Source organism: Notothenia rossii (genome assembly GCF_949606895.1).
Source record: "Notothenia rossii genome assembly, chromosome: 2".
Taxonomy (NCBI): Eukaryota; Metazoa; Chordata; class Actinopteri; order Perciformes; family Nototheniidae; genus Notothenia; species Notothenia rossii.
In genome coordinates this window covers 45,269,379-45,293,511 of record NC_136904.1, presented here as the reverse complement: position 1 = coordinate 45,293,511, position 24,133 = coordinate 45,269,379, and the positions used below count along the sequence as shown (strand labels likewise).

The 24,133-nt window shown below is 43.2% G+C and overlaps 2 protein-coding genes across 14 annotated transcripts in view; one reads left to right on the top strand and one right to left on the bottom strand.

Moving 5' to 3' along the window:
* Window positions 1–10,507, top strand: part of nadsyn1 (NAD synthetase 1) — a gene marked incomplete at its 3' end in the record, with an annotated part of 115,243 nt that extends 104,736 nt beyond the window's left edge. For 3 of the 5 annotated variants that reach the window (XM_079666774.1, XM_079666780.1, XM_079666775.1), the window contains one exon: window positions 1,113–2,669. In XM_079666774.1, the coding sequence (XP_079522900.1) occupies window positions 1,113–1,273 (161 nt within the window). Of the gene's footprint in view, window positions 1–1,112; window positions 2,670–9,313 lie in introns of those variants that run through there. The other 2 variants (XM_079666776.1, XM_079666779.1) reach the window with 2 other exon arrangements.
* Window positions 7,368–24,133, bottom strand: part of lmnl3 (lamin L3) — a 40,030-nt gene continuing 23,264 nt past the window's right edge. Inside the window, exons 8-13 of one of the 9 annotated variants that reach the window (XR_013805651.1) lie at window positions 23,469–23,576; window positions 23,090–23,206; window positions 22,507–22,614; window positions 21,286–21,344; window positions 7,832–7,953; window positions 7,733–7,748 (exon numbers count right to left, since the gene is read on the bottom strand). Coding sequence is in view for 6 of the 9 variants with exons in the window: in XM_079666782.1 (XP_079522908.1) it covers window positions 7,697–7,748; window positions 7,832–7,953; window positions 22,507–22,614; window positions 23,090–23,206; window positions 23,469–23,576 (507 nt within the window). In the remaining 3 variants the exon portion in view is untranslated. Of the gene's footprint in view, window positions 7,749–7,830; window positions 7,954–11,799; window positions 11,931–13,160; window positions 19,687–21,285; window positions 22,615–23,089; window positions 23,207–23,468; window positions 23,577–24,133 lie in introns of those variants that run through there. The other 8 variants (XM_079666782.1, XR_013805649.1, XM_079666785.1 and 5 more) reach the window with 8 other exon arrangements.

Sequence of the window (24,133 nt, the reverse complement as noted above, 5' to 3'; positions counted from 1 at the left end):
GTATTAAAGCAAAAGACACTGTGTAGCAGAGGTTAATGTAACGTTAGTTTAATATGCTCGTGAAATGCAACAACTTTTCGGTTTCACCGGTAGGATTTCTACGCTCTTGGTGAGGCTGACTCATATGACTCAAAGGACTCGTATGATCCGGATCACTTCAATGACTGACTCAGAAGACTCCGAGTCCGTAAAAGGATCCGGATTTGCCATCTCTAGTGTGACTGACACTAGTTTGCGCCTCGTCGTTCTGATAGCTCCGCCCCTTCGCTCCAACCCCCCTCCCTCCCCCCACATCTACAGGTGAAAATTACTTTAGCGACACATTCATCGCAAGAAGTGTAGCAAAAGTCAAGGCCGCAGATTCGTCGATTTATACTGCCACAGAGCAGATTCGAGAAGTTGTAATGACTGATTTGAGAGGTTGTATTAACCAAGTTGCAGTTGTAATGGAAAATATATTTTTCTGCAAGTGAACATTTCATCACTAAGTTCATTTTTTTTCTACAAGCTACAAAACTTTTTTTCTTCTGTGACTACAAATTTGGTTCACAGATACATACATTATTATTATACAAGTGTAGATGTATGCACACAAGCTCAGATTTCTTTTCTGCAAGTGCTCACATCAGGTTTTACAAGCTCTCACATTTTGCACCATATCTACCTTCATAGGTAAGTTGCTTTTTTTGTTTTTTATTAGCGTGTTAATATGAATACAACATATTTAATTAATCTTGCACGTCATGGTGAATCAATGCCACAGCACTATGGATCAAAAATGAACTGTTTGTTGTTATTATTTAATTGTAATAAACGTTTAAAAGGGATGCTGAAATAACTCCCATCATGATAGTTTGAATGACTTTGTATACTGCAGGGTAGCTTGTGAATTTACTCCAGGTGGAACTAAAGTCTGATTTAAAAGTTGATTATGTTTCACATCATTAATTCAAATCTGGAAATTAACTAAAGGTATTAAATACATGTAGTGGAGTAGAAGTACACCATTAAATGTAGCCTAATTAGTTACTTTTCACCACTTTATCAGGGTATGTCTTTATAGAACTTTGTTTGATTTATTTTATATATATATTTCTTTTTTTGTGCTGCAGATATCTCGCCACTGGAGATTTATTCAGGACAATTGCCAACAGCTTCCGTGTTTGTGTCTCAACTGTCTCTACTGTCATCCCTGATGTGGCCACTGCTATCTGGGACTGCCTTGTGGAGGAGTTCATGGCTGTGCCCTCTACAGAGGAGTGGAGGTCAATAGCAGAGAAGTTTGAGGAGCGGTGGAACTTTCCTCTCTGCTGCGGAGCATTGGATGGGAAACATGTTGTCCTCAAAGTCCCAGAAAATACAGGATCCCAGTTCTTCAATTACAAAGGAACATTCTCACTTGTTCTTTTGGCAGTTGTGGATGCAGAGCGTTGCTTTCGTGTCATTGATGGGGGGCTATGGAAGAACTAGTTATGGTGGCATTCTGGCCAACTCTGCTTTTGGTCAAGCCCTGAAATCTGGCTCCCTCCAACTGCCTGCTGGCCTGCCACTCCCAGCAGGTGACCACCTGGGACCGCTGCCACATGTATTTGTTGCAGATGAGGCCTTTCCTCTCAGGAAAAACCTCATGAGGCCATTCCCAGAGACCGCAGAATATTAAATTACCGTCTGTCTCGAGCTTGGCTTGTTGTGGAGAATGCCTTTGGGATTCTTTCATCTCAGTGGAGGGTGGACAGGCGTGTAATTGAGGTCCAGCCAGAAGTTGTAGAGGAGTTTGTGAAGGCTACATGTATTCTCCATAACTTCTTGCGCAGGACAACACAGGCAAATGTGGAACTCCTGGGATGTGTGACCACATTAATATAATAATAATAATTATTATTATTATTTAGAGTTAGAATATGCATTTATTTTGTACATCTGTCTATTTTCATTTAATTAACGGGGTTGAGCAATGCATTTAGTAGTATGGCGGAATGGTTGTGTTCCGGAGACCGGTTGGAGGGACGGACTTCCGGTGTTTCCTCAGAAGCAATCTGGAGGGAAACCCAATAACCTGTGTCCTCATTGCTCCTGCCTCACCTGCTCATTACAGGTTGGTAAAAGGTGCAAAAATCATACGAACCCCCCCCCCCCCCCCCCTCCCTAGTCGCGACTACCAAGCCAGCATCCTCGAGATTGAGAAACGGTAAGTGTGTCTGAAGGCACCCGCCCACTAAATATTTCCACACATGTGTAGTTATGAATGACGTTATGAATAAATATGCACCTTATGAAAGGTTTAGTTAGTGTTATACTGGATGTTTGTTACACAGGTATGCTGTAGTGTTTGTAGCATTATGATTCTCTAGTTTAAATGCATTTTAGTGACCTGCAATGAATGGCAGAAGGGTAATAGTCGAAGTTACAGTTTCAAGGGATATTTAATACAGGTTTAATACAGGTTTAATACTGTAAAACAAGATGTACGAAAGGTACAAAAGATTAGTGAATGTAAAGTTCAGCTTAAATGTGTGTTTGTCACAGAAGGGGTTATTGACTGGATGTGTGTTGATGGAGCTGTCAGGAAAGTGAATGATTACGTAAATACACGGAAATTCATAAGAGAATTAAGATGTTTCAATAAGTTTGCGTAATAAAACTACCAGGAAAAGCAATCTGGAAGGAAACCCAATAACCTGTGTACTCATTGCTCCTGTCTCACCTGCTCACTACAGGTATCGTTAGTGTTACTGAGGTCCTCATATCGGGGATCCGTAAGTTACACAAACACACAGAGGGCCATCTCAGTTGCTGATGTGGAGCCACTGCCAGGTCTAGGAAGAATTGCAGCCAACAACTCTGCAAGAGAGGCCATCAGGGTTCGGGAGGTGTTCACATCATACTTCAATGCAGAGGGAACGGTCCCATGGCAAGACAACGTGTAATGCACCAGCACACATTAAAAGGCTCTTTTAAGAGCCACCCACACATACTATTGAGCAACCTCCTGCAACATTTCTATCCCAACACCAGATTTAGGACACCAATTCATATAATTATTTATGTTAAATCCATGAATTATTGTTTTGTGAGGTAGTGCCACTTTCTCTTATTGTGACGACCCCTCCACACCATGATGGGTGCCGTTGGCTCTGTGTGTGTGTGATTACGCAGTGGTTCTCAAACTTTTTCTGTCAGGCCCCCTGGGGGGAGGTTTTTCCCCCACCCCCCTTTCTTTTGGGGGTGCTGTGGGGTAGATTGACGTTTCATAGAGGGTGCTCAAACATTTAAACCCATTAATGTACCGGGCGCTTCAGTGGAATTTTCTACTGCAAAAATCCCCACGCATATACACAGTGTACCCGCAACTGTTACAATGAAGGCTCGATGATCAGCTCAAGGCATATAGGTGTAAGCAGGGGTAAAGTGCTATTTTTATAGGTGGTGTGTGGACCTCACATAGGGGGGTCCGGGGGCAAGCTCCCCCGGGAAGATTTATTTTTAAATATTGAAGTTAAATGCATCAACCTGGTGCACTTTGACAGCAAAATGAAGAGATCTATGGATACATCTCTCAACACCCATATGAAACAGAACTGTAAGCAGATTTACTTTTTCTTTATGAATATTTTACAAATCACCCTTTTAAACGTTATTCTTTTTTTACTGTCATATAGTATTTCATACCTTTTTTTCATTTATTATCTTATTTTGTTATACCTATAATGATCATATACATGTGTGCCCCGGAGATAATTGTTTACATTAATGGTGACCAAAAGGTTTGAGACCCACCGAGATAACACTCATGGGGCTTTCACACCAGTGCTTTTCCCGTTCTAGCTGCGTGCTATAGAGCTTTTCTGGTTCAGCTCCGGTTTCCCTTTTCTGCTCCCGCTTTTTTCACACCACACAGAGCCGGGGTGGTACTGCGTCATTGCCTCATCGTTTGCGTCATGACGTAACCGTTTACGTGCCTGCTTCATAAAAGCCAAACCGCGCGGAAATCCCTCACATCGACAACAACAATGGCAATGCTGCTTATTAAGTTTGAGGTTTTCCATCGTTGTGTACAAACTGGATAAAGCATGGGCATTTTGTTGTTGTTCAGGAGGTTGATCCCGCCCATGCCCCTGCCCCCGCCTCGACGTAAGAGAGACGTAAGCGGCGCCGCCTCTTAGCTCCAGAATCTTGCTTCTAGACCGACAATTTTTTGGAGCTGGAAATGAACCGGATTCCGGAGTTAAGAGGCGGCGCCGCTGCGATGTGAAGAGGAAAAACCGGTACTTTTCAGGCTCTAGCTCAGAGGGGGCCCTGAAAACGCGTTGTGTCAGTGATGCAAATTAGTCGCTTTTCGGCGCCTCCCGCTTTTTTAACGCTGATTTGGGTGACTTGTGTAATTTGTGGAGAACCGAAGATTTTTCGTTTTGGGCGGGGGGGGTCCGTCAGTCCGTCCGACTGACGGACTGACTGACGGACAACTTCTCACCTCAAAAAAGAAGAAAAAATCTAGATCGCAAAATAATTAAACAAGCGAGTGCCTGTTTTTCCTGGCCAAGGACAGGTTCCTTGCACACAACACGAGCGTAACGTGTCTTCACGTGGTTATGTCTCTTCGGAAAGGAGTGCTGATGGAGAGCACCGGAACGCCGCTCCAGCTCTTCAAATATTGCAGTACCCATAAGGAGCCGTACACATGCCACAGTCTTTGCGTGGCTGTGTCTTTAGTTGTAAGCACAGTGGCGATCTGTTGTTATTAGCATGTGGTTAGCTAGCTATGCTAACGAATTTAAAGAGCTTTTCTACAACCAGGTGGAAGAGAGCTCTCTCCTGAGAGGCTCAAATAACCTCAGCTCAGTGAGGTTAAGGCACACCTTGATATGATCATTATAGTTATTAATGAGACTAAATGAAAAACAGGTATAAAATACTATATGACAGTCACAAAAAAGTTGTTAAAAATAACAAGAATAGAGTTTAAAAGGGGAGTGATTTGTAAAATATCCAAAAAGAAAAATCTGCTTACAGTTCTGTTTCATATGGGTGTTGAAAGATGTACCCATAAATCTCCTAATGTTGCTCTCAAAGTGCACCAGATTGATGCTTTTAACTTCTATATTTAAAAAAAAAATCGAATACATTTGCACACATCTTGTGTCCATATCTTTCTGTTATGGTGGTCATGCCACAACAGTGCACGTGCATGCATGCGCGAGTCATGGTAAGATCTCTGGATTAAGAGGTTGCTTTTTCTTTGCATAACATGAAAGAAAGGCAAAATGAATGGGCTGTGATTTTAGTATTTTTAAGCAGAGGTTGAGTTCAATAATTTGTACGGTCCTCGGAGGATGTTGTAAAAATTGAAAGGAAAAAGGTTCCCCACCCCTGCTGTAAATAATAATAAAAACCCTTGATTTATAACTTAACATCTCTGTCTCTATTGATCTGAGTATATTATAAAGAATAGCCAGTTAATTGAAGCATTATAGCACAGGCCTTTGTCAGATGGTATATCACGCTGTTTTTTTTCTGCTTCGAATAGTTCTCTCTTTTTTCACCATACGTGTGTTTGCATCACTGTAGTGTGAAAGGGGCATGAGAGAGTCCTTTAGCTCAGTGGTTCTCAAATGGGGTTACGCGGACCCCTAGGGGTACGTTGGAGTACTGCAGGGGGTACGTGAGATTTATGTTATGTTAATGAAAAAAACAACATAAGTAATGCATTTAAACAAACTACTACTAATAGTAGATTAACTACTTTATTCAAAGGTTTACAGTAATTCTGGATAATAAAATAGGAAAAATAAACGGGGTGCTCTCTTTTCCTCTCCCTCTCCTGACAGCCCAGTCTCGTGCAGCTCGCTGAACCTGTCTAACCGGCCTAAGTGACCCGACAGTAAATAATACATATATTTATAACTAGTTTAGCTAGTTCCAGAGTAGCTAAGTGTGTTAGGTCTAACTCCAACCGGATTCGTCCCTCGCTCTCATTCCTCTAGCCACTCTCTCCGTGCCAGCCTCGGGGGACCTATTGATGGCTTCGTTTATTTGTTTAAATATAAATAAATTATTGTTATATTGTCGCACCTCGTCTCGACTCTCAGGTTTTTGTTATAGCCCAAGAGCCGGGCTGTAACACTTATATTTCTAGAAAGGATTATATGTTATAGGAATACTCTGTTACAAGTCGAAGTTAGTTACTTTACACCAGGGGTTTTCAAAGTGTGGGAAGGTGAGCCTCCCCTCAGAGAACATAAGAACAGCCGCGTCCACCCTCCCAATTATTATTGCAATTATTATTATTATTGTTGTTGTTGCTATAATGCAGGGGTATTCAATTGCATTTCAAAGAGGTTCAGTAAGAGAAAATGTCATTAAATGCTCTGTTTTTGCTGTCCAGCTTTCTCTTTTTTGAGCACGCCATTTGAAATGACTCCGACTGTTTCTCTCTTCTTGTCCCATCTCTGTGTTTGAATCTATCGTGCTGACTCACCGACTGCACCGATTTGATTGGCTGAGTAGCGTCACCTCCTTAAAACATTAAACAATAACTTTTTAAAAAAATTGTACCTTTATGTTTTAAATATTTTCTTTTTTTTTATTAAAATGTTCAACATCGTGGATAAATCCTTATATGCCCCCGGCAACACACTGAACGTCAACTTTGCCTCCTTATTACACCCACCCCTACTTTAGTGGGAACAATGAGTCTGCGTCTTTGATGCGCACAGGCGGATGATGCGGGGATCAGAGTCCTGCATCGGGTCGGGTACCCGACGGGTGACCCGCAAAAAAAGTGATTCGCGGGTGGTATTTTTTCAAAGATTTTTTTCCGGGTTCGGTTCTGGGTAAAACAAAGAGGATGCGGGTCAGGTCGCGGGTGTTGCATAATAAATATATTTAAATTATAATTATTTTTATTTTATGTTTAAAGATTCCTCAGACCTCTCCCCCGTGGGACCGCGCATAATCATAACCTCTTCACCGTATCAATCTGTAGACAGGAATAAACGCAGATCATCCTCTGGCTGCAGCCTTGACCGGTACTTGCTTTTGATCAAAGTAAATGAGGCAAACCTACACTCACACAGGTAGGTGGAGGTGAAGGGAATGAGCACTTTTACAGCATTTTTTGGTGAGGTGGGGGAACTCGGTCTCCACAGACAGCTAAAAGTGCAAGTGACACTTTACTCATCTTTCTCACGCTGCGCCTCCCCTGAAGCTCACGCTGCGCTCCCAGGGAGGCGCCTCACACTTTGAAAACCGCTGCTTTACACTACTGTGCACAATACAATCACCTTAATTACGATATTAATTATGTGATGACCATAAAGAAACCTAAAGAAAAGTACCTGATGGCAAAAGAATAAAGGAACATACGTGGGTAACATTAAACAACGTTTTATTCAGATATTTGAATACAAAATTACAATTTAAACATATATACAGTGGTTACATTTTTAAAAAAAAGCCTGGTTTGTTCCCTTCAAAGATTGTCAACCCATGGCAGGTAAACTATTCAAATTCTAAATTTAGCACAACTGTGCTTGCTTCATAAATTAATTAATGTATTTCAAACTTCACAAAGTTCTTTTGCTGCGTTGGCAGTCTTTGAAGGGAAGGAAGCAGGCTTTTTAGGAACAGTTCATCCTCAGTTAGTGGGGCAGCAGGCAGAGCACCGGATCCCCGCATTGCCAAGGCATCAAGGAGGCGTTCATGCACATCCCTTTCCTTCTCGCTCTCGCTGTTTCTGGGCCTTTTTCTTCCTGCATGACAAAAACACATTTTTAGTGAAGGTACAGCAATGCATCAATACAATAAAATGCAATCAAAACTGTCATGTACATACCCTTGTAGCTCTGCCTTCACCACTAGGTCCTGCAGGGACAGCAGCAGGGACAGCAGCAGGGGCATCGTGGTGATCCTCTGCCCCCTCTGCCTCACTGCCCTCTGAACATTTATGTTTTTCATCTGTAAATATTGAAAATATAAGAAAGATGTTTCTTGTATTCCATTGAGGCAAATATAATGAGATAATAAAAGGGCACAGGTAATGTAATTCTAGATTTTGTGTGAATACAACTTTTTGCAATTGCACTTGTATTATTATAATTACTTATTGATAAATTAAGCAGTTATAGCCTTGATATTCTCTTCAACTTAGATTTTTACACAGCCCATCACAGTAGTGACTACTAAGATATAATTGATATACATGTTTTTCTGTATGACTAGCTATATAGATATTCTGTATGACTTCCCTATGCAGTGCGAATGAGTGTCTCCAGTCCACTTGTCAACCAACCTCTCCCGTCTGCTCCCTGTGCTTCCGCTCCGTACTCTGAGGTCCTGCTTCCTCGACCCCCGACACCATATTGCTGGTAGTTTTTCTCGGGGTAACAAATGGGTCGAGGAAGGACAGGACCGCAGAGTATTTCCACTTTTTAGTGGTCCCTGCTTGCTGACCCACTCCTCCTATCCTTCTCCCTCTTCTTTTCCTTGACATAGGTGTCCCTCAAACTCTTCCACTTCCTTCGGCATACCTCCTATGACAAGATTTTTTTTTTTTTTACAAACAGTCACTTTTAACCGTTATCTGCCGTTAAACCGGCAGTTGAGCTAACTTGGTTAATGCTAATGTGTTGTTGTCAACGATGACACCTGACTCGATGCCGAACCGAGACACGGACCTGTGCCCTGGGTCAAATGAATAGTTAGCAAAGGGACGTGACACATGAATATATATAACGGGCTGTAAGTGCATGAAATGGGTTTTTAACGTGAGACGGTGACACATAAACGAGTATCCGGGCTTAAAAGTGCATGAAATGCGCGGAGGTTTTAACATGAGAATGGTGACATACATATATGTTGTAATTTTGAATGTAATGTTATTATACCCCCACTCATCGAGTAAAAATAAAATCATACAAAAAAGAAAGAAAATAAACCACATTAACGAGCTGGAAATAGTTAAAATGCACTAGAGCTCAAAGGGAAAAGTAACCATGGTGATACTTCTGTGCAGCCCCTGTAAAAACACATCATCAAATGATTTAGATTTTAATGTGCACATGTCAGTTAGCAGCTTCAACTTTAAAATAATTACCAAGATCAATACTTTGAATCAATGATTAGCTCAAAAATCACAAGTGGATCTCTGTGAAGGAACTTGGATTCTTGATCTCGGGAACAGCCGTTAGACGAAACAATCTGTGCTCAGGTCCGTTTACAAGCTTTTGTCTGGCTGTCTTCTCTCAGCGAGTTTGCTCAGTTGTCATCACATAATCATGAAATGTGAAACTTTGGTCACATGCCATTTGTTTTTCAGGTATCTGTGCGCTACCACATGCAACTGTTTAACACGTGGATGAAGAGGGAGCAGAGAGTGCGGCTGCAGATTCCCCCGCCCCCCCACACCACAGCTCACCAACAGACGCTCAACAGAATCTGCCTCAGCAAAGCCCCTAACAAAGAGTCCAGCGTCTAAAAACAGAGGAAACAAAGCTAAAGACATGATCCACTCCTGACAGAACATTAGAGCCAGGGTTGGAGGACTCCTTCAGGAGGACTGTCACCAGCGTACGTACCCTCTTCAGGGAGCAATTACCAAAGGAGCCTTTAAACCTGAGAAGAGAACAGGTTCTGTACCTTTCTTCAAATCAGAGCAGTCATCCTAGAACCTATGAACACCCTGCTACAAGGGAGCTGACTGGACTTTTGTATGTGGTTCACAATATCTGACCAACTACTTTAACAAAGAATTCAAGCAATGAAGTATTTCAGAAAAACTGTAACTCTAATGAGTAAATGATCTAAGAATTTTGACTTCACCGTGAAGTGTTCAGTGAAACTACTTACTGAAGAAATAGTCCCTACAAACACTGTTCATAAAAATAAATTCATTTATCTGAACGTATGCAAGGTGATGAGACAATAGAGCAATTGTTCCTCTTAAGTGGAGTTATGTAACAGTGAGTGGCAGCAGGACATGAACGATTTCTTCTGTAGCATTCTCAGTATACAGCAGTGCAAAAAATGCTTGAGCTCGTTCCATTTACGTTGGAAGCCGAAGTTCAGGGGCCTCATGTATAACACCGTGCGTAGGATTGACGTGGGAAGGTTGCTTACGTAGTAGAAATCCGAAAAATAGGTCCATAAATGTTCCGCCACTTTCCGATTCACCAAACATTGCGTACCGTGTAGGAAAGTGCGTATGGCACTTCCTACGCCTGTTTCCCTTTATAAATCACAACCGACTCGAAATGCGCTGCAGCTTTTGCGGGCTTCACGTAACGCCCATGTTTGCCTATAGTCAAAGAAACGCCCTTTCAATCATTCATTTTGACTGACTGCATTGTGAAGATAGCAGGAAATGACGACAGAACGCCTAAAAAAGACATCTCACACCGTGTCAGATTTTGGTTATTTTGGGGAGGTCGAGATAAATCATATTGTTCGGTGGATGCAGTTTGACCCAGAGTAGCAGCATGAAGGTCGGATCGTCACAAAAATAAATAAATAAGTGGTCCGAAAAAGGTTAATGACAAAAAATATATAGCCTTCCTCAGGAAGTGTGTTTGTACCGGGGACAGGAGACACCCCCTTGATGAGAAATGTGGTTTTAAATAACATATCCGTATTTATTTATTTCTCCCAGTTATGTTTTTGTGTGCACTGAGGAGTCACAAACAGACGTTTGTTAAATCATTTTAAGATTGGCTTTAATCCATGTTTGAAAATGAATTCTTCATATATGATAAATGAGAGGTAACATTTTATTTATGGTATTATTTCCACATATTTCTCTCCATTCTTCCTTCTGCCAACGTTGTCGCAGTTTCTCGTCTCTCCCGTGTTTGTGCTTAGTGCGTACGCATGGGTTAGAGTTTGCGTGGAGGACCGCACGTTTTCCCGTCAAGTTAGTATTTTATAAACCGCAAACATTGCGTAGAAACTGCCATACGCCATTTTTTGAGCGTATATCCCTTTATAAATGAGGCCCCTGAACTGGGAGTGACGTCAGGAAAAAGATAGTCACGGATTGTGAGCAACTGGTTGATAACTGCTTTATTTTGTGAATACAAACATGGTAGCATCATATACATAGATAGAAGATGAGCAGTATTTGTACAGTTGATATCGTGGGACACCAATAATACAGAAGAGCTAAAAATGTTATCAAGATGTTCTCTGAATGTTCATATGTGCAGACTCCATGTTGAATGATGATCTTGGGTATGGCGAGGCATCTTTCAGCCCCCAAGTAGGGAGTGTGACCTCATGGGGCGCTCTAGTTGAAATTGCAGTGGGAACTCTGATATTCCCACTTCCCAGTACCACTGGAACACACCAATATATCAGCATGCAGGTAAAACGCTAACTATGTACACCGTGTTACATGCTCAGTAAGCATTCAGATGAAGGGTTTTCATTGAACCTGGTCCAGGATTGTCAGTTTTAACTGCCTCAAATTGCTTCATGTTTTTCCAATGCTGTGAACAAATAAAACTAAAACCACCTGCATTGCTACAAACCACTAAAATGTGTTTAAAAACATGCAAACTTTTTGCCAAGCAAGCCTATAACAGTAATTCTGTCCAACTTTCAGCTTCCTTCCTGCTCTGTTTCTCAGACTGTGAGACATTCACCACTGGGAGCACCTTCTAGAATTTCCCACGGAATTAAAATATAATTGCATTCTTTAATAATTAGAGCCAAGTGTCTGACCGGAGTGCATTTATATAACTTTATTATGACTGAGTTTTATTTCACACACACATTCATTTAAATAAGATCAAGTCAAGGCAAAGCTCTTGTCTTGTGCACTGAGGAATACTGAGGTTGATGGTTTAGCTCTGAGGCATCGAGGCTCTCAGCAGCAGAGGTTTGCACTCCAAGGCTCCTCAACGTCACATGACGGCACAGCTCGCCTCATTGGATAAATCCTTGAAAACAAAGCAGCAGTGGTAACATATTTCATCAGTGACCAACGGGGGGGGGGGGGGGTTCTGCTGGGTTCTGGTTTGGCTGAGCATGCACTTAGTGAGAGAAATGGCAGAAGAGCCTGCAGCACTTAATATTTAATTAAGAGCACAAGCTATTTTCTCCATGAAACTAACTGGGCTTCATAGTTTCAGAAAAAAGTAATTATTCACTGTTCATTGTTGTGCAGAGAATTAATCACAAACAAGCATATCTCTCTGGAAGTAAGCAAACACTGAGCACTCTATATAAAAGTATGAAGTTAAACTGGCCCAATTCCAAAACTACATATAAGTGGGGGTTCTAGAACAATTTACATGGAGTGGCAAAGGGGGGGCAAGAGGTCATGCCAGGGTGGCATGGGAGGGCGGACAGCACGTGGTATTTTATACTGTATATATAACCAATTTATTGTTAAATCATGCCCTAACACAAGTGTTCTTAATGCACAAGAGAAACAAGTTGTTCAGACAAACAAACTAAAATATACTATAAAACAGCAGAAAATACCCATGATACCCTAGAATTCTGTTTACTGTAAGTACAGTAAAAGTACTTAGTAATAATTAATCAGCCATCTTTTAAGAGAGCTAAAGGTGACCTGTGCAGCAACACAAGAAATATGTGTTAATACTAGAGACGCTAGATTGTGCTGCTGTAATGGAATATGTATGCAAGGAGAATACAAACATACCATGTGGTCCAGCTGGAGTCTCATCTGCCTCCTGATCACTGCCTCTTAACAGGTTTATAATATCACTGCCCCATCTACGACATGAGTGGATCTGACTTTAAAGGACACCTATCATGCTATATTTGAGTAATATATTGTAGGGCCATACCTATATAAAAAAGGTATATGTATGCGTTTTTATTTTCAAAATACCAAACAGATCATGCATTTTAGCCATGCCTCATTTTCCTCTATTCCACCCTGTCTTTGCATGCGCTGCAGCTGACCACGCCCCCCTGCAAAGGAGGGGGCCGAGTTACGAGCGCCATGTTACCATGCTGCTACCATGCTGCTACCATGCCACGGCAACCTCTCATTCCCCTGATTGGTGGAGAGTTGGCCATATAGGCGGAGATCCTCGTCACTGACGTCAGACTATTTTCAAATCTGTATCAGTCTATACCTGTCAGGATACGGGAATTTTAGGACTCAAATGCAGTTTTAATAAGACAAAAAAAGGTAAAATAACAAAAGGCAAGCTTTATTTACCAAAAAGCTGTAGACGATAAGCAAACAAGACAGAACATCGAGAAATCCGTAGCATGATAGAACCTAACATCCATAAATCCGTAGCATGAGCTTCCAAACAAAACAAACATGGAGGGTGACAGGAAAGGTAAGACAAACAATGAACCGACATCGAACACAGGAAGAGACAAGACTAAATATAGGGAGGGGTAATCACAAGACGAAAAACAGCCGGGCAGGGAAGGAGAAACACAAGGGCCACAGGTGAACACAATCAAGGGACGGATCCCAGACGTCCATAATAAAGTCCAACATTTCCAAAAGGGTGGGTGGAGGGGGTCTGGAGGACGGGTTTGGGCTGACAGCCCGGGGGCACGGCAGAGGATCAGGAAGGGGTCTCGGGCGGACGGCCCGGGTGCAAGGCAGAGTTCGTGGTGGGGGTCTCAGGCGGACGGCCCGGGGGCAAGGCAGAGTTCATAAAGGGGCGAAGGCCACAGCGGGCGAAATCAGGGGGCCGGGCGTGAGGGCGAAGACTGTGGCACTCAGATGGCCGGGCTCGAGGGCGAAGGCCGCGGCCGGGGAACTCAGCGGGCCGGGCACAAGGACGGGCAGGAGCTGGTGGAACCCCCGGCGGGACAGGCGCGGTGTCAGTGGGACCCACGACGGAGCAAGGGCTGGTGTCGATGGGACCCCAAACAGGACAGGACATGGTGTTGGCAGGAAACCCGGTGGAGCAGGTGTCGGCTGGACCCCCACTGAAACAGGTGTTGGCGAGACCCCCGGCGGGACAGGTGTCGGCGGGACCCCCAACAGGTCAGGGCACGGAGTTGGCAGGACTCCCAATGGAATCCCCAACGGAACAGGACATGGGGTTGGCAGGACCCCCGACGAAACAGGTGTCGGCTGCACCTCCAACGGCACAGGACATAGGGTTGGTAGGACCACCGGCAGAACATTAGTCGGCGGGGCCTCCAACGGCACAGGACATAGGGTTGGCAGGACCCCCGGCAGAAGAGTAGTCGGCGGGGCCTCCGACGGCACAGGACATAGGGTTGGCAGGACCCCCGGCAGAACAGTAGTCGGCGGGGCCTCCAACGGCACAGGACATAGGGTTGGCAGGACCCCCGGCAGAAGAGTAGTCGGCGGGACCCCCAACGGGACAGGACATGGACCCGGCAGGACCTCCAGCGGAACCTCCAACGGCCCAGGACATTGGGTAGGGACTTGAGAGGGGATTTGTGTTGGTCGGTACGCTGACAGGACACAGGGAGCTGGAGTCGGCCGGAACGCCGACAGGACACGAGGGGCTGGAGTGGGCCGAACCGCTGACATGACACGTGGGGCTGGCGTCGGCCGGGGAGCCAGTAATGGAGCCAAAACTGGAGCCAGAAACATGGCAGCAGGGGCCGAAACCAGGGCCGGAACCATGGCTGCTGGGGCCAGGACTGGGGCCGGAACCATGGCTGCTGGGGCAGGGGCTGGAATCCTGGCCCTGCATCTCCTAGAGGCCCTTTGGAGACACCGTGGACCTCTACCAGGATAGTAGTCGGATCCCAGGAAAGGGTTAGAGGCTTGAGAAGGACTACTGGTAAAAAGTTGTAGCCACTCAGGCAACAAACTCCTGAGCCAGGGCTTGCGAGCAACCTCCTGGCGTGCATCCTTCAAAGCAGCCACTCTACCCTGTATAGATGAGGCGTCATACCACGTATAAAAAATGTACTCCAGAGAGTACCAAAGACGTTCCGCCTGTAGCATCAAAAAAGCTGAATCTGCTGAGTCCATTTGTGGTCGGTTCATTCTGTCAGGATTTGGGAGTTTTAGGACTCAAATGCAGTTTTAAATAGACAAAAAAAGGTAAAATAACAAAAGGCGAGCTTTATTTACCAAAAAGCTGTAGACGATAAGCAAACAAGAAAGAACTTAACATCGAGAAATCCGTAGCATGATAGAACCTAACATCCATAAATCCGTAGCCTGAGCTTCCAAACAAAACCGACAGTCAAACATGGAGGGTGACAGGAAAGGTAAGACAAACAATGAACCGACATCGAACACAGGAAGAGACAAGACTAAATACAGGGAGGGGTAATCACAAGACGAGGAACAGCCGGGCAGGGAAGGAGAAACACAAGGGCCACAGGTGAACACAATCAGACAATTAGACACACCAGGGAAACTAACGACAGGGAGGACAGAACAGCAAAATAACCCCAAAACTAGACACACCAAAACTCAAACCGTGACATGACATAAGAATCGCGACAGTGTCAAATCCGTTGCAGCCCCGTTTTTAGAGATTTGGGTATGGAGGAAAAGAGAGGGTTGTGTTTTCTGACACTTGGTGAGTTCCCTGACACACCGGGGACACATATTCATGTCTAAAAGACGTACAAAGGTGCATTTTGCATGATAGGTCACCTTTAATACTCCACTGCTCCTAGTACTAGACTCCTGGTACTAGGATGGGTTAAAAGCAGAGAACAAATGTCACTGTGTGTACGGTGTGCTCTGCGTGTGTGACCATTAAAGAGGGTTTCATCCCTCCCAATTATATTTTTATATAAAAAATAATATATATATATAAATATATATTATAATTATAATAACATTTGAGTGTTTGGTCAACTTAAAATGTTTTAAATAACACTTCTGCATACAGTATGCAACAATGTAAGTGTTGCACAGCCAGATACCTCGTTGAAGCTGGCAAAGATAAGGTCATATATGATATATTATGATTGATGCTGTGATCCTATGAATGATAAGTGGGACACGTCAGCGTCTGCACTCACAGTGTCGCGGACTGTACGCAACAGTCCGAGTTACTTTCCTCCGGTTACTTATGTTGTGGCAGATATTTAAGTAAGCTTGTTTAACGCAAATGTTATAATTGTCAAATTGCTCTAAAGATGGGCAGTGACATTCTATTAATTGTCATATTCACACAGTCGGTGATTTTTGCCTGCCGTCTTTCTTGCATACAGCAGTTTAAACTGTATTTCCTTTACCCATGAATATGACTTGATAGCTTTACTCTCTACACACTGAGCTCTGATTTGTCAGCAAGCGGTGCTTTCACTGAGTTGATCTCTTATCTGGAACATGACCTGCACCTGTAGACTGTAAGTGTAAATATGCACATTGACATTGAATTTGATGTCGTTGCACTCGTTTATTTATTTGTGTCTATTTTTGTACTGCTGTAGTTTGTATGATGACAATAAAGATATATTCTGTTCTATTCTACCCTGTTAAGAAGTGAACCAGCGTCGTAGGACCGAAAACTCAGAGTTAACCTTGAAGTTACCTCGCTACCCAGTGAAAGACGTGCCACTCATTTTTTTCTGTCCCTGAAGTTTGAATAACTTTAAAAATGTGAACATTTCACAATAAAGTTATAATTTACTTTAAAATATCATTTTCTTTGGGCCCATATCTTGAAATACCTGATTTTGTTAAGTTTTGAGATAATATTGAGAGAATAAGGGCAATATTGTCTAAATGGTGGAACCATAAAAAATCAGTACCAAGAATATAAATTGTTGAAAAAATGTGTAATAATGTTCTAAACAGCCTCTGAAATACATTGGCATAATCTTAAACAAGTATTTTTTCATACCAAATAATAATAGAGACACATAGCAGTTCTGAATATTTCCATTAACATGGGGAATCATGTCTGCTAAGTCAAACTTCTGGTATGTCTAGTGGTGTAACCACCCTTTTTGGAGCCATTTTGAAAATGTTTGAGCCAGAAGATCATGTGACATAATGTGATGTCAAACAGAAGGACCCCTGAAGACCCCAACTGCCACAAGTCAAGGTTAGTAACTCTCTCTAAAATTTGACAAAATAAAGCATTTTCAGGTCAAGGTCAAGTATGATTAGAATACATGTCAAATGGTATGACCTCAGTAAAATGTTAATAAACATAGATGATCATAAAATATTCAAATTAATATGAAAAATAGTTTAAAATATTTAAATCAAGGTCAAGAGTTTACATAGTCGTCCACAATAATGCCTGCAAATTTTGGTTTCAATTTGAAATGTCCAGTGGGGTAACCGGGTTACTCTATTTGACCTCTTCCTTCATGAGAGTAATTTGATCAATGTATGGACAATAGTTCTTCTTTTGTAATGTGTATTATTATTATTATTATTATTATTATTATTATTATTAATAATAATAATAATAATAATACTAGTAATAAGAATAACTTCAAAATGATTATTGTTGTTACTGTTAAAATGATAATAGGATGTGCAGCTTGAAATATAGTCTAAAAGAACTTTAAAATCTCTAAATCAAATATTTTTTTAGTTTCACATTGCTATACGATAATGCACGTAAGCAAGCAGTATATAGATGGAAACTTGTGTGTGTATGCAAACAACAAACTCTCTCTTCTTCTCCTAATAGATGCCTCTTACAAGTAAAGAAAAAGTGGCTCGCCACAGAGCGCGGGTTAATGCAGATCCTGCTGCAAGGGAAAATTACCTGGCTAAAAGAGGGCAAAGGTACACACACACACACACACACACACACACACACACACACACACACACACACACACACACACACACACACACACACACACACACACACACACACACACACACACACACACACACACACACACACACACACACACACACACACACACACACACACACACACACACACACACACACACACACACACACACACACACACACACACACACACACACACACGTGCTTCATGAGAAAGCAAAAATATCAGTGATGTAGATCTCCTAAAAGGGTAGTTTTAGTGAGAGATGTGAAGTTAAAATGGAAGATGAATTAAGGCTCTGGACATAGGACTAACAGTTGTATTTATCTTTACTCTTAGCTATCAAAGGAGAAAGAGACAGGGAAAGATCACAAACATCCCAGTCGCAGATCTGTCCAGGGAAAAACAGGTGCAGATGAGGAAAAAGTGGAAGCAGTATCAGAGGCAGTACAGAGAGAAGAAAAGGGTGCTTGCTGAAGTTTTGAACCTTACTCCTCCCTCACTGAATTCAATAGAAGATGACCAGCTTATTGGACCTCCAGAGCCCATAGTGGTTGTTGCTGATCATGACTATGTGCAGCCAAGTTTAGAGAGACCACAGGCATCCTCAACTCCTGTGAGGGCAGAGCAGAAAAGTACCAGCAAACAGAGCAGTGCTGAAGGAAAGGGAAAAGCTAAGGTTTGAGCTTATCAAAATAAAGAAGGAACTTAAGAGTGAAAGAATGAAGGCAAAGAAAGTTGATAAGCTCAAAGTGAATAAAGGAAAGGAAGTAAGTGTGAGAAACACGAAGAGAGACAAAAAGAAAATTGCAGAGGAGAAAAAGGAGAGGGTTGTCGGCTTTCTCTGTAGAGATGAAAATAGCCGCATGCTGTCGGGTAAGAAAGACACAGTTACAAAAAATAAAATGAAACACCAAAGGAGAGTACCTCTTCATTCTCTGAAAGACCTCCACTCCAACTACAATACAACCGCCCTGAAACACCATGCAGTCTCCTATCGACAGTTTCTCAGATACTGCCCTTTTTATGTTACTCAAGCGAAAGAGTCCGACTGAAACACCTGTAGCTGCTTTGACCATGACAACTTTAAAATGATTGTTGACAGACTCTGTCAGAAAGGCATTCTGTTGACTAACAGCATTTCGGAACTTCTGGAAACCATTGTTTGTGACCCGACCAACCAGAAGTGCATGTAACGCTTATGTACTAAGTGTTGCTACAATGAAGTGGAGTTTGAGGGCCCACTACATGATAGCATCATCACATGGGAGCAGTGGGAGAGGATTGTTGTTACAGTGGAGGAGAAAACATCTGCAAAATAAAAAGATTGAAAAGAGTGGCAGGATGGCAGACCTTCTCAGTCTCCTGAACAAGAAGCTAGATGCCTTTACACGCCATCAGTTTAACTGGCTGCACCAGACCCGGTCTCTAAGAGAATTAAAACATTCTCTGCTTAGAGATGAACTGTGTGTTCATATTGATTTCTCCGAAAATTATGGTTGCAAGCTAAATCGCGAGATCAAGGCGTTTCACTTTGGTAGCAGCCGGAAACAGGCCACCATCCACACCTGTGTGGTGCACACAGGTGATGCCACTCACACCTATGCCACCATCTCTGGCTGTCTTCGCCATGACGAACGTGCTGTGTGGGCACATTTAGAACCTATTGTGAGAGATGCCATGACAAAATGTGAAACGCCACCTTCCTCCCTCCACATTATAAGTGATGGGCCTGTAACACAGTACAGGAACCGAAATAACTTTTACCTCTTGAGGACTATCCCTTTTCTCTTGGGTTTCAAGAGTGTGACTTGGAATTTCAGTGAGAAAGCACACGGGAAAGGCGCACCAGATGGAGTTGGGGCAACTGTGAAGCTTCTTGCCGATACAGCAGTGCAGAGAGGAAAAGATTTGCAGACCCCTGAGGATGTTTATGACTTCCTGATTAAACAGAAGTCTACCGTTAACTTCTCCTGGATATCTGAGGAGGATATTGAAAAGTTTGATGAAAAAGTGCCAGAGGTCGTGCCAGCTGTAAAGGGCACCATGAAGCTGCATCAAGTCATCTCCACAAAGCCAGCCACAATTCTGTACAGAGACATTTCATGCTTCTGTTTGAGACCAGCAGCCATTTGCAAATGTTACAATCCGTCGACAGTAGACTTCAGAAATGTGTCAGAAGTCCCAGAACCACCCAGGCTGAATCAGAGAGGCAAATTCATTGTTGTGAATTATGAGGGTAAGCCTTTTGTGGGGCAAATCGTTCAGGTTGTGGGCGATGAGATAGTTGCTTCATGCAGCTCACCTCTGAGTGCAAAGAATGTTTTCACCTGGCCCCACCCACCCGACCTCCTCTTCTACTATGAATATGATGTGCTCTTCATGATCTCCGATCCAGAGCCTGTCAACTCCCGCCATTCCCAACTTACAACAGAAGACTGGAAAAAATTCCAGACTCAAAGCCAGGATGTGTAATCCTTGTGAACTTTTGTCATTGAGATATGGATGTTTAAATTGTCAAAACGTTGCATAAAATATATCTCTCTCTCTCTCTCTCTCTTTTTTTGTTGAATCACTCCAGCCTGCAAGAGTCTACTTATGAAAAGCACTGGTAAACATTATTGAATAACTTTACAAGTTAGGGTAATGTAGCCGCCTGATAAGTAGCCTATAATACATATAAAACCAGAAAGGGTTTATCAAATATGACGCACACAGGCAGCTGTGTTTAGAGCCAGTTTGACGGTAAAGGACGTATCCTGTTTTTTTAATTGATGTTATGTATTTATCTATCATTGCTGTGATGTGTGAGAGTAACTTACGTGGATTTAATAGTAGCGCATAGTTTAGCAAATAAAAGTGACCAATCTCCCAGCTAACGCTGTGTCTGTGTAGTATTTTGTAACCTAACGCCCCGAACAGCGACTGTCTGTTAAACGCTATCGATTCAAACAGGAAAGTTTTATTAATATTTTGTTTCAAGCTCTCGTCTTTAGTAAAAACAAAACTAGTCGAAGGGGAGATGCTCCCAGGGGAAGCTGATCCACCTTCAGGTGCTGAGACAGCTCGGTCTCTCTGCAGCTGTGTGAGCCGCGGTTTGTGTGAACGTTGCTCCGCAGTTTAATGCAAGGCCGTAGCTGCGTTCTTAACGGGCCTAAGATGATATTAAAATGGTTCACTTTGAATTAATGTATTGCTTGGTTCGTTGCTTGATCAGCTTGTCAACATAGTGTACGTTTGTTTCCACAAGTACAGTTTTAGGGACACAAAAGTTAGGGGGCAGCTGCTCTACAGTGGAGCATCTACCCCCCCTTGCCCCCCTGTAGATCTGCCCCTGCTACGTATTCATGTTACAGAAAAACATACACATGTATCAAATCCTAGTTTGTATACTGAGACAGATGAAATAACCGGAATGAGTGCTCCATGGTCCATCCTGAGAACAGTGAGGCAGCCCAAGCACGTTTAGCAGTTTGTTAGTACAACACAGAAGCAGCCATCATGTGAAACAAGCCATGCATGTGTGACTACACAGAGCTGCACAGCAGGTACAGGCAGGGGGGGGGGGGGGGGTACCTACTGTAGAGCACGCAGTCTGCTCTGCTCTCAAGAGACTGAACAACACTTCTTTCTCTTTGGCTTCAATGCGGGGAACAGAAAAACAGTGACGTTAAGTTCCATGTACAAACTCTTTGTATCTGTAAGAAAACGTCCTCCTGTTTTTTTATTGAAGACACATAGAAAGACATTTGGTACATTGATAGGGACAACAGTTCAAAGCTACTAGTAACCATTTAGTGTCTACTATTGTGCATCAATTGACAAGCTATACATAGTTGATTTTCACTTGAAGGCATACAATATTTAAATCACCTTCATAACTAGAACAGACCAGATAGGTCAAATATAAGGGAGTGATGTACCGACTAACAGCTTCCTTATACACCGAGTGTATTAATGGGGCCAATTCAGATTTACATCTTAAAATAAATTCTACTGGGAATCCATCAGGGCCAGGAGCTTTATTATTTTCATGTTATTTATAGCGAGGATGATCTCACCTAGGGTTAATGGAGAATCAAGTTATTTTGAAACATCAGGACCTATGGTAGGGGAAATTGAGAAAGCGCCCATCTCAGAAGTGTCGGGTGGCGATTCAGACTTGTATAGAGAAGAATAGAATGAGCCAAAGACTGAGTTAATGGTAGGATTTGTATGCACCGTACCTGATGAATCTTTTACTCGGAGGATCATACGTGAGGCTGCCTAACGACGCAATTGGTGGGCCAAAAGGCAGCTCGCCTTATCACCATGCTCATGCTCGTACGTTGAACGCGAGCGTAAAAGATGGCGCTCTGCATCAGTAGTTGTCACTTTGGAAACAAGTTTGGCATCGATGGAGAAATAATCAATTAGAGAAAAGGATTTGTGCATATGTGACCCGCTCTATCGAAATCAAGCGGAAGTCGCAATGGCTCATTTCCAAATAAATGTGGATTTGCGGAAAAAAATAGTTTTTCGGGTATTTTGTTTGATTTTAAATAAACAAAGTCTTGGCTTTCAGAATATTAAACTTGTTTCGGCAAATTCAGATGATAAATACAACTTTGAAGCTTGTAACGGCATAATTACAAGCGGAGAACGGAGTAACTTAACTTCACAGCAGGCATAAGAACAGCCGGTGTTTCTCGTGAGTGTTTTCCCCGGGAAACAAACACAATACACACAAACGCAAACATACACAAACACACACACGTATAAACACACACACACTCGCAAGCTTCCCCCAGACCATGTTTACCTGTCTCCGAAAGTGCTTGATGTCACTGCCTGCAACATACTCTTCATCAAACAGTTCAGTTTCCTCATCCCCTCTATGCTGCATACACACCCTGCGCTCTGCCATTTCCTGGAAAAGGGATCACATGACTCCGAGAATGAGTTTCATCCTACACTAATAGCTGAGACAAAATTATTTTAGGTAGTACTCTAAAAAAACACCCCTCCAAGATGGTGGCGTGCTAGGTGGCAGCAGCTCCTGGTAAATAATTTCCCAAACTGGGATCACTAAAAGTATATCTTATAATTCTTACAAATGGATGGATTGATGGATCTAGAACACTGATGAGGGTATGACCCAGATTCTCTGAGGCCACTGTGGCTCAGGAGGAGTTGTCACCCATCGGTAAGGCGGTGGTTTAAACCCCAGCCCCTGGGGTCAACATGTCAAACTGTCCATACTGCAGTTTTTGTGAGTGTGTGTGTCAACATTTTTGGCTCCTTATGAGCACAGTATAGTACACTGCCATGAGTATGTGTGAGAACTGACTTTTGACTGCAGTGATTAAAGGAAACTCCCGGAATGTAAACACTGCTCAACCTACCTCGTGGTCCTGGTTGAGGAGAATCACCCTGACATCAGTGACAGGGACCCAGCTATTCTGGCCCTGCAGAACAAGGTCCCCAGGATCAGCTTCCGCCTCAGCCCCTGCTGCCCAGATCTGACACACACACACACACACACACACACACACACACACACACACACACACACACACACACACACACACACACACACACACACACACACACACACACACACACACACACACACACACACACACACACACACACACACACACACACACACACACACACACACACACACACACACACACACACACACACACACACACACACACACACTTTACAGTTTGCTTTGTCTGCAGGAAAGCTGTGGACATAGTAACAGTGAGCACTCACTGTGAGCGTCTGGCCAGCAGAAAGGCTGCTGGAGGGGGGTATGTGGAACGAGAGGTCTCCAGAGTGGGGGTATAACCTCCGCACCACCCAACCCCCCAGCGGTTGCTCCTGGAGACGATAAGATGAGACAAACAAGCAGTTTAATATATACATGTCATTTTGTTGCATAATATTGATGTTCTGCAGGGGGTCCCACTTTGAGTCCACTCAAAAAGCCATCTGAACACATCATGAGAGAGAGTGAAGCAAAGCAGACTGAGAAGGGGGGGGGCTGTGTGTCATAATGACATTAGGAATAGTCCTACGTCACACTTCCTGCTTCCGGAACGTTAAAAATCGCAGAGCAGTGTACACATACCTCCGGTAGTTAGTTAGTTACCATAGTTACGTGACAAACTATGGCCGCCTCCTCTCGTCGTTGTTATTGTAGTGTACCGGTCTGGGAAAGTGGGCGGAAGAGGCTAAAAACTCCAAGCCGGTTTCCCTGGAATAGCTGGGGGGAGAATCGGAGGAGGAGCTTCAGGCTTGCACGAACAGCCCACCGCTGAAGACGACCGAGAACCCGCCTCAGACCACAACTACTACGCCCGCAACTCCTCTGGTGTAGTGGATGCTGCTGCTACTGAAACCAACAGGCAACTGGAAGCTAAGATCAGGAGTTTAGA